This window comes from Oryza brachyantha, chromosome 8, assembly GCF_000231095.2.
Source record: "Oryza brachyantha chromosome 8, ObraRS2, whole genome shotgun sequence".
NCBI classification, from domain to species: Eukaryota; Viridiplantae; Streptophyta; class Magnoliopsida; order Poales; family Poaceae; genus Oryza; species Oryza brachyantha.
This window is the reverse complement of record NC_023170.2, coordinates 10,369,046-10,379,258: the sequence shown is the minus strand read 5'-3', so window position 1 is coordinate 10,379,258 and position 10,213 is coordinate 10,369,046. Positions and strand designations below refer to the sequence as shown.

The 10,213-nt window shown below is 36.7% G+C and overlaps 1 protein-coding gene across 1 annotated transcript; it reads right to left on the bottom strand.

Moving 5' to 3' along the window:
- Positions 1-290: 290 nt before the first annotated feature.
- On the bottom strand, positions 291-3,251 carry LOC102703602 (multiprotein-bridging factor 1a-like). The gene is made up of 4 exons (XM_006659255.2): positions 2,942-3,251; positions 2,491-2,574; positions 749-831; positions 291-642 (listed from the first exon to the last, which is right to left on the bottom strand). The coding sequence occupies exons 1-4, from the start codon at positions 3,081-3,083 to the stop codon at positions 523-525; spliced, it is 429 nt and encodes a 142-aa protein (XP_006659318.1). The 5' UTR covers positions 3,084-3,251; the 3' UTR covers positions 291-522.
- Positions 3,252-10,213: the final 6,962 nt, after the last annotated feature.

Sequence of the window (10,213 nt, the reverse complement as noted above, 5' to 3'; positions counted from 1 at the left end):
CACTGAATCCTTGTAAGTTGTATAGGAATAGGCTCTTGGATATTGAGGTTTTACTGTATTCAATCCTTTGCTCGGCGTTGTCATTTGTAACACATTACTTCACCATTGCTAACCAACAGCACAATCAGATGGCTTTAAGATGCAACCGAAAAACAGATTCCTGCCCCTTTGACACTAGTTATTTATATTTCATTTCATTATCAGCTCAATGCATTTATGACATATCTTAGACCGCAAAAAAAAATGGTGAAATTGGCACCTGGACAAGACAGTCACGCAGCATGGAAACATATCAGTTGCAAACAGCCAAAGATCATTCATAAACATCATGCATAGACCACGCAGGTTATCAAGTTAGTTTTTGAAGGTCCAGCACAACTCTTGCACACTAGGGACTATGACACATAAGAGCGGCAGCATTACAAGGTTTGTGACAACATAATAATTATTCAGTATTCACTCATGCACCAACAGAAACATCCTGCATGGTATTCAAGACCCAGCATAGGTAGCAGGCGAGCATTATTTCTTGCCGCGCAGCTTTGTTCCAAGGGCCCTCTCAAGCTTCCCAATGATCTGCTGATTGGGAATAGCTTTACCTGACTCGTATTCCTGGATCACCTGGGGCTTCTCATTGATCATCTGTTTACAAAACATGGCATGCTTAATTAAAGGTAACAGTGTGCATTCAAGTAAATGTGGTGAAAAAATGAATGTCCGAGGCTCTAAATATGGTCAAAAAGAGCACCTGAGCAAGCTGCGCCTGGGTCATCTTCTTATCAAGCCTTGCTTGCATGAGGTTTTTCTTCAGGTCACTTGAGACACGCTCATCTAGCGTAAGTTGAGAATACACAAGTGATTAGACAACACTAAAAAATGAAAGGACAGGTGAGTCATGTAATACACTGACTATGCTTTCGCAAGGCTAAAATTTAAAAATAACACAAGGATCTGATCAATCCATGAAATTCCAAGTACAAAAATCAATTCTTAGCAAAGAACAGACAATACAAATTCCTGTCTTCAGACAGTCATATCCTATGAATGTTGAATGCTCCATCATTTGGTCATATCCTTCTTTTCATGACAATTGCTTTTCCAATATACACGAGTCAGTTCATTTTCATTTAAGATACAAACAAGTTTGTAGCAATGCTCTCTATAGAAACAAGTAATACAGTATTGAAATAAATCTTGTTTAAGCCTGCACAATTGCATATGAAAAACCATATTTGGTTCTATTATGATATTGCATTAAAGAAGAATATCCTACATCGAGCTGTCATGACATAAACAATGTTAGATAATGTGAAATTTTGCCATCTCAATACTTTGAATCCTAAAGCAATCCCACTGGATTGGCAAAGTTAGGATCTAACTTTGAGCCCCCAATTTGCAAAGTTAGCACCATGAAGTTGTGTCCTTATTGAGTTATGGAAGATATAACTGCAATGCCATCCCAAAACAAAAGGATCGGAAGGGAAGTTACAAAATTTCCTTTGACTGGATAATGATAACTCTCTGAAGATTACATTACATGTTCCCTTGGGCAGCATCCCTCTCGTCGTTTTAAGTGGTGGTACTGACCTATCCCACCCAATACAATTATATATTCCTTCATGTTTCATGACAATCTTTTTTGGAGCCCACTAGCATCAGAGGTGAGCACGAACGCTTACAGGTTACTTTCCAATACAACGAACATAGAGAAGGTTAAAACAAAGTTTTGTTGCATTTTGCACATACAAACTACCGATGCCAATATTCAACCATGAACAAATGTTATCAATCATGACCAATAAAGTGTATAGAAAAATATCAATTATGTGTCAATTAGTGGAACTTGATATGCCCTACATGGAGTCATGGGCATGAGCATACATATGAAGTTCCCATTTCCAGCTAAACCATGCATGTATGGTGTTATAAAGCCACAAATATGCCTGTGAAGCTTCATAGCATCCACAAAGACAATCATAAAAAGGACATCATGCTTCAACAAGACAGCTCCTTTCAGCACATATTCAGCAAGAATTTGAACGACAAAGGTTAAAGGCCATCTTAGTAGTATGATGCTCATTGTTCACAGAAAATCAAAATTGATGGAATCTAAAAAAGTATGAACATACATAGGAGAACTTGAAGAAAGATTGTCATGAGGTGCAAGTGTGCACATCCATCAAGACATCAATGAGAGAAATATTTAAGTGCTATGAAAGTAGACAATATCATATATCTTTGTAACTTATATGCTTGCACTCAGTGATAAATAGTGATTATACAAGTCCTTTTGACGGAGCAGCAGGAGATTCAGTATCTGGCTGATTTTTGTACTGAAATTGATCGATCATAGCATCATACCGAAAAATAACCGAACTATCTGGCTGATTATTTCAGCGGTCGTGTAACTTCTAGGATAGATATGCTCGCATCGAATCCAAAAAGATTATTGCAAAAAAAAAAGATGATATGAGTTCGACGATTACTCACGGGCAAGGTTCTCAGTGTCGTCATCCAGCCGCTTGGTGTTGAGGGATGTGCCACTGGACGCCGCCTTGTTCGTTCCAGCGTTATCTGCAATAGATCAACAAAAAGAATCAATATTTAATCGAATACCAGGCTAAAAGAACAATCTTTCAACATAAAAGAAACAGCTTAGAAACAGATCGAATAAAACCCTCAAAATCAGACATCAACTGCGCCAAACAAAACAAATCTTCTTTTTTTTCCCTCTAAAACAGTCCGTCAGTAAGCCCAAAACCTAAAAAAAAATGATCAAAGAGAAATCTCAAAACAAACGAACGCTCCCCTCCACGTCGAATCGATCAAATCCCCTTTCACGGAACCAAGGCTGCAAGGATCGAACAAATCCACAAAGGGACCGCGAACAAAAGAAGGGGGAGGGGGATGGGGGGAGCGAATCAAGGGCAGTGAGACGCACACTTCTTCATGGTCTCGATCTCGGCGCCGGAGCGGCGGGCGGCGTTGACGGCCTTCTCGTCCTTCTTGGCGGCGGCGGTGGGCGCCTTCTTCCGCACCACCACGGGCTCCCAGTCCTGCCTGATCGGACCGATCCCGGCCATCTTTGACTGACTCGAACGCGGTCTCTCTTCTCTCTCTGTGTCTCTGTCTCTCAGCAGAAGCAGCAGCAGCGGCAGGAGCAGGAGCGAAGCGCACGCAACGACGGGGCGGGGAGAAGAGGAGGAGGAGGAGGAGGAGAAGGGTTAGGGGAAGGGAAGGGGATGGAGGAAAAAGATAGGAAGCGGAGAAGGTTCTGGAGTCGCAATTGATAGGCACCCCACCCCACCCCGTGGATATTGTTATATCTAGTGACCCCGTAGTCGATGACAGGTGGGGCCCACCTGGTTTGGGGAATCAGGGTGGGACCGACACCACAAACCTTGTCATCTTGTGTATCCGGTTTTTCTTTTTCTTTTTGCTTTTTTTTTCCCTTTTCGTCGAGAGAAAACCGAGTGCTGTCTGTCTTGATGCTTTAGGGCTGTTTGGAGCTTGCTTTTCTCAAAAACTATTTTTGCCAGAAACTATCCTAAATTATTCATAGGTTCTGAGAATCTATAGTTAACTACATTCTATAAAATGAACTATGAATCCAGAAGTTAGAAAAATTATGTGTAGGAGCTTTTTCAGATTCTCACAAGCTGACTGTCAAGCAGTAGTTTTTTATAGTCTAAAGCTCTCCCAAACAGGTTGGAGAGCTTTTGCAGCTACATTTCTCTGGGAATTTTTAGAAATTAGAGTATGTCTATATGTTCATCTTGTCTATGTCTCTATTTAAATAATTATTTAAAAAGATATTTTTTCTCTATATATGTTTGTAATCTAACGATCATCCATATTGCATCCTTTATATCACGTATAAATATATTTTATTAATATATATTAACTACATAAGAATATATTTTATTAATATATATTACCTTTAAATATATGCTACTTAAGAAATTGTTTTGCATCGTTATTTAGAGCCGGAGAGAGATACTCCATGGATGATGGCTAAAATTGAAGGATACGTTGGAGGATTTGCTAGATCATATTTTTTTTATGCTTCATCTTTTTGTTTTATAGATAGAGTATGTGATGAATGAGTTACTGCATGCTCTTAAAAGTTTTGTTCTGAGAATCCATAGTTGCTGAATTCACAAAATAAATTAGAAAACATAAACTAAGAAATCTAGTTTTTCTACGGAGTAGATTATGATAACCTGGATTTTTCAATTGCTTCTCAAAATAACCCCGCAAATAGGAAATAAGCTAGAACTCGTGTTTCGATAATATGTAGTTCTACAATTCACAATGAAAAAATCCAAATATCATATTTATAAACATAAAATAATTTGTGAATAAAATTTTTATATATGTATTCTTAGGGATCTAAAGACTAAGACTAGAAAATAAACTTCGTTGAAAAAAACCAAAATCAGCTTCAGATTTAAGGTTGAAATTCAAGTTTGGCTTATAAGTATAGGCAGAAGCAAAAAAGATGAGGTGAAAATAAACTGTAAGCGGTGATTGTTTGGCTTTTTTATGAAAAAGGGCAAACGACACATTTACAAACGAAAAATAATTTGTGAAAAACACTTTTATACATGTATTCTTAGCGATTAAAAAGCCAAGGCTAAAAAATAAACTATGGTTAAAAAAACCTCTAAAATCAACTATAAACTTAAGATTAAATATTCGAATTTTAACTTACGAACGTAAACAGAAGCAATGCGAGTTTTTCCATATTATGAGCTAAATTGGGTTTCTTATTATCTGCTTAATAAACCCACAAACAAGAAATAAGCTAGGTAGCAGCGTTTGATTCGAGCTATTGCCTAGTGGTGATTGTTTATCTCTTGGGGAAATGCAAATGGCATATTGCAAATAAAAAATAATTTATAAATAAAATTTTTATATACGTGTTTTTAGCAACCTTGGAGCTAACACTGAACAAATAAATTATGATAAGAAAACTCCAAAGTCAACTATAAATATAAATTTTAGATTAAAAATTTAATTTTAGGTTATATAGGCATACGCAGAATTAAAAGATAGGGTGACGGTGTTTCATTTGGGCTTACCTAACCAGGTTTATTTAGCTGTACGTTAAATGAGACCTATCATTCACGGTTAGTCGAGTACTAACCATTATAATTTGAAAAAGATAAACATAGTAGATTTTTCAGTATTTTTCCTATAGAAACTTTTATAGAAAAAAGTATAATATTTTGTAGTTTGAGAAACGTATATACGGAATACGTACAGTGCATCTATAAGAGTTATAAGAGTTTGTTATATCAACTCCCTATCCCTGTTTTTTTTTCCAAATCTAAAAAAAAACAGCGTTCAATAGCTTAACATATGACATTTTTAAATTTAGCAATTTATCATATCTTCTTGTTTATGCGTAGATCTAAGAGTCGACATTTCCTTTGCCCATCCAGAGTAGGATGTAGCTTCTCTCCTTCCCCGACGTTGATTTTTCACCTTCGTCTGTGCGCCACCTTCACTCCACCGGCATTCTCCTGCCCACGCTGCCGCCGGCGCGGCCCCGAGCCGAACGCCGCATGTCAACACCGCGGCCACACCCTGCGCCGCGTTGCCGTTGCCTAGGCGCAGGTCGGCAAGGCGCGACGTGAAGGCGGCGTCGTGATCGGCCTCCTGCGTCAACTACCAATATTTTTTTGGGCCTTTTTTTTTACAAGTGGATTATTCTAAACTCTTGAAAATAAATCTTATCTTCTTTTGTCATATTATTTACAAACTTGTCAAAACACGGGATTTGGAAAACCGAAATTGCAAAAAGATGCTCTCACTTGTCCCAAACAAACAGTACATTAGCTATGTTTGAACGAGCTCTCCGCTAACCTTAACTGTGGCAAACAAAAGCGAGAAAGCTCATTGCAACACAATGAACTGAGGATTACCTATTACAAACATTATAAGAAATTATTTGGTTCTTTGATGAAATCACTTATACAATTAATAGCTTGGTTAAATAGAAACAACAAGATAATTGGCTCTCTAAGCTTATCGGAACGAGCCCTTACTTAATAATAAATCTTAAATGATGTGCATTTTTAAATACTTCTTATATATTTTCTCCGTTTCAAAATAAATAAGAAATAATTATAAATATGTTATCGTTTAGATTGTTATAGTGCATATATACATGTATGTAATGTGGATAGACGTAATGGTGGCGAAGAAATTAAAATAAATTAAACTTAGAGGAGTGAGTAAGAGGAATGTGTTAGTTCATGCATTTTTGCATGCACAAATTAGACTATGAGATAGAGAAAAAATAATTACAATTTATATTTTGAAACAGAAACAGAGTGAGTACAATTTTATTTTAAAATAATAAATAAATTTATTCTTTAGATTATATAGCTAATATTTCATTAATCTCGTTTCACAGAACCACCAATAAGATCAATCCAAAACTACAGCCTCATAGTTTTGCTTATAAAATGTACAAACGAAACGGCATGCAAGTAACTAAAAAATAATTTATAGTTAAAACTTCTACACATGTGTCCCTGTAGTTCTAAAAAGCAAATGGTATAAAATAAACCATGACAAAAACACTTTCTAATTCCCTTAAATCTTCCTGTGACAGGGATTAACTGAACGAGACTGAAAGATTTTCTGGGCGACATAGCAAGCCCTTGAATTCCCTGAGAAGAAATACTCGTATGAGATACTTTTCCTGCCACCATTTGAAAGGCACGGGGTTAAAATTACTGGAAATCAATAATCTACAAATCGGCAGCTTTAGTTTGGCGGTTTGGGATGATCTGTCATTTGTATTACAGGTAACTAGATTTCAATCTGCAAATTAATGATCAATGTATCATACGCATAACCATAGAAACTACATCAATTTTTAGAACATGCAATTTACATTATACTTAGTTGATTACAGCAGTTTATAAACTTCAGAGCATAATGGTCAATGACAAACAACCGGAAACAAAACACACTGCACACAAGTCAAAATCATCTCATTAGAGCACCATATATGATATTGCTAGGCTAGTTTTAACAAGCAAGAAGTGCACATGCCATATTGCAAGCACACTGTAGGCTGATCAAAATCAGCTCCAATTTGCACCAACACTGTACACTGATCAAAATCACCTCCTATTTGCACAAACATACTGGATATTTTTCAGCTAGTTTTGAAAGCATAGCTACTCATGGAAGTCATGGGCTCACAGTTTTGCATGCGCACATCTTTATGCCTCTTTCATATGTCGTTATCTTTCCCTCCTCCACGTATCATATATCCTTCTGAAACAAATGAGAATGTTAGTAACTTGAGAAAAAGGATAAAAGCCAAAATAACTAAATTTCGGATCACAAAAAATAAAACTATCTGAATTGTGGTGGCATGAATAAAAATTTACCAATAAAATGTGGAAAACAGAATATGAAACACACAAAACCAGGAAAAAAAATGGCAAGTCAAGCAAGACTTCAGAGAGCTCAGATCAGTCCAAAGTTTAGAGCCCAGCAAAGAAGAGAGAGATAGAGGAAGAGAGTTTCTGAATTTATGGATATCACAAGATAAGGATAACTTGAATTTGCTATAAAATGTTGCCAATTGTTATCAGACCGGTAAGACTATCTCAAAACAGTAGTAAGATCAAGCAAACAATATTAGAACTACAATACTTCATTCACCCTTATAATCATCTTAAGCATGTGAAATACAGTTTTTAAAAAGTTAAACGCGACTTATGTGAAGCCTCACATATTTAGTTTTTTAATATTTTAATTGTAGTTCTAAAATAAACCATCTGATACAAATCACGCTATCGTATTACACTATGGTATGATTTTTCATGAGCATGGCAAATTGGCAACGTCATGCCATGCCAACTAAAATACTACTGTACTATTTCAAGACAGCCAATTTTCGAGTCACTTATTTTTAAAATTAAATTTTAATCAGGTTCAATAAATAAAAACGAATGCACGGCAGGGGTGTATATGTGTGCCTACTTTTTTCCGAATGGAAAAAGAAAAACGCCTCTTCCGGGTCCCAACCGCCGATGCCCACCCGACCAGTTTTTGGGCCAGCCCAAAGGATGAAGAGCGAACTGGGTCTGGGTCGGCTGTTGATGCTATTTCGTGGGCCCATAGCCCAGTCACCCAAGTAGGCCCACCAACACAGTTGACAGGCGACCCACTACAGGCCTGCCTAATACTCTCTCCATCCCTAAATGTTTAACGCCGTTGACTTTTTTATACATGTTTGACTTTTTATCTTATTCAAAAAATTTACTTAATTATTAATTATTTTTATATCATTTTGTGTATTATTTTATGCATATATATAGCTTTACATATTTGACTTTTTTTAATAAGACGAATAGTCAAACGTGTATAAAAAAGTCAATGACGTCAAATATAACATTTAGGGACACAAGCAGTAATTCTATACTACGTTAAAACTAATTGGGCTTGGAGGAGTAGAAAAGATGAAACATGAATGCATGCACATATTAATCTATTATAAAGAATCCCATTCGTTGGAGGTCAAGTTGATAAATTAAATAAATTTAAAAAATAAGTTTTGAAAATAAATTTAGTCATTTGTGGTGTGTCACATACGCGTTTCATTCGCGGAATTGAGTTGAAAATAGTAAATTGTAGTCAACATATAATTAATTAGGAAGCGTACGTGGTATCGGAAAGCTCATAATGGTAAGTTCATGCTCAACATAATAAATAAATTAAATAAGATAAGTGGCCTTTCAATAACAAAGCTAGATAGATGCATACTAAACCCTGTTATGCTATTTTCTACTACCATGGTTTCTGAGTTCTACTCCCTTTAATTTAATTTCTGGGGGCGTGGACACTCTCTGAAGGCGCAGATGGCGGGTTGGTGTGATAGATATCTGACCTAACTGAGAGCTACTACTATGATAGACTTGAGAATATGAGGCTGCGTTTAGATTTCAAAAATTTTTAGGTCAGAGGTCACATCGATGCGTACGATCGTACATTTGAGATATTAAACGTAATCTAATTACAAAACAAATTTCAGATTCTACTTGAAAACCACGAGACGAAATTTTTGAGACTAATTAATCCATTATTAGCACATGTTGGTTACTGTAGCATTTATGGATAATCATGTACTAATTATGCTAAAAAGATTCATCTTACGATTCCCTCCGTAATTATGTAATTAGTTTTAATGTTCATATATATTTAATGCTTTATTTAGGTGTCCAAAGATTTAATGTGATGTTTTTGGAAAAAAAAATTTAGGAAATAAACAGGGCCTAAAGTGGTGGACATGGTTACATATGAATTCGTCATTAGCACATGCTTCATTTAATGCTTCATTTAGGTGTCCAATTATTTTGAAAAAATTTTCGTATGAATCCGTGTCAGGTTGGACTGGACATGAATTGGATTTGACAAGATGGAGGGATCGTCACAGCAATTCTGGAATAGTTGACTGTCATGCAAGATCCACTCCTGTTATAAATATTTCAATTTCAGGTTATTATAATTTGGTAAAATTTGCTACAGGGCATCGAAAAAACGCGTAATTAGCCGATGGACACCATAAGATCACGAATTTGCTGCAGAGCACCACAAAAGTGTGGTAATTAGCTATAAGGCACTCCGGCCAATTTTTTATTATTTTCAGAGTCAAAAATTCTAAAAATGACGAGATTGCCCTCGACGGCCAACCCGTTATATCGACTGGGTCTAGTCGAACCAGAGCCAGTTGGTCTCGGCGCTGCACCACACCCGAACCCTAGCCTACAGGGCGAGTGAGCAGGCGGTGACAGTGGCGACTCAACGACGATAAGGGCGCATAACAAGTTGGCCACCAAGGACAATATCGTTATTTTTAGAATTTTTGACTCCGAAAATAATAAAAAATTGGCCGGAGTGCCCTATAGCTAATTACCACACTTTTGTAGTGCCCTGCAGCAAATTCGTGATCTTACGATGTCCACCGGCTAATTATACTTTTTTCAATGTCCTTTAGCAAATTTTACCTTATAATTTATAAATGGAAAAATATAAATATGTTTGCTATGGCCTCTGCCGGTGTCCAGAAGGCCTGTGCCCAACTGCCCATGCTTCCACTCGACGAGGTAGGCCGTGTTCAGCGGGAGGAGATCGAGGGTTTCTTATCTTACGCGAAAAACGTAATAATAGATTAGTACATGAT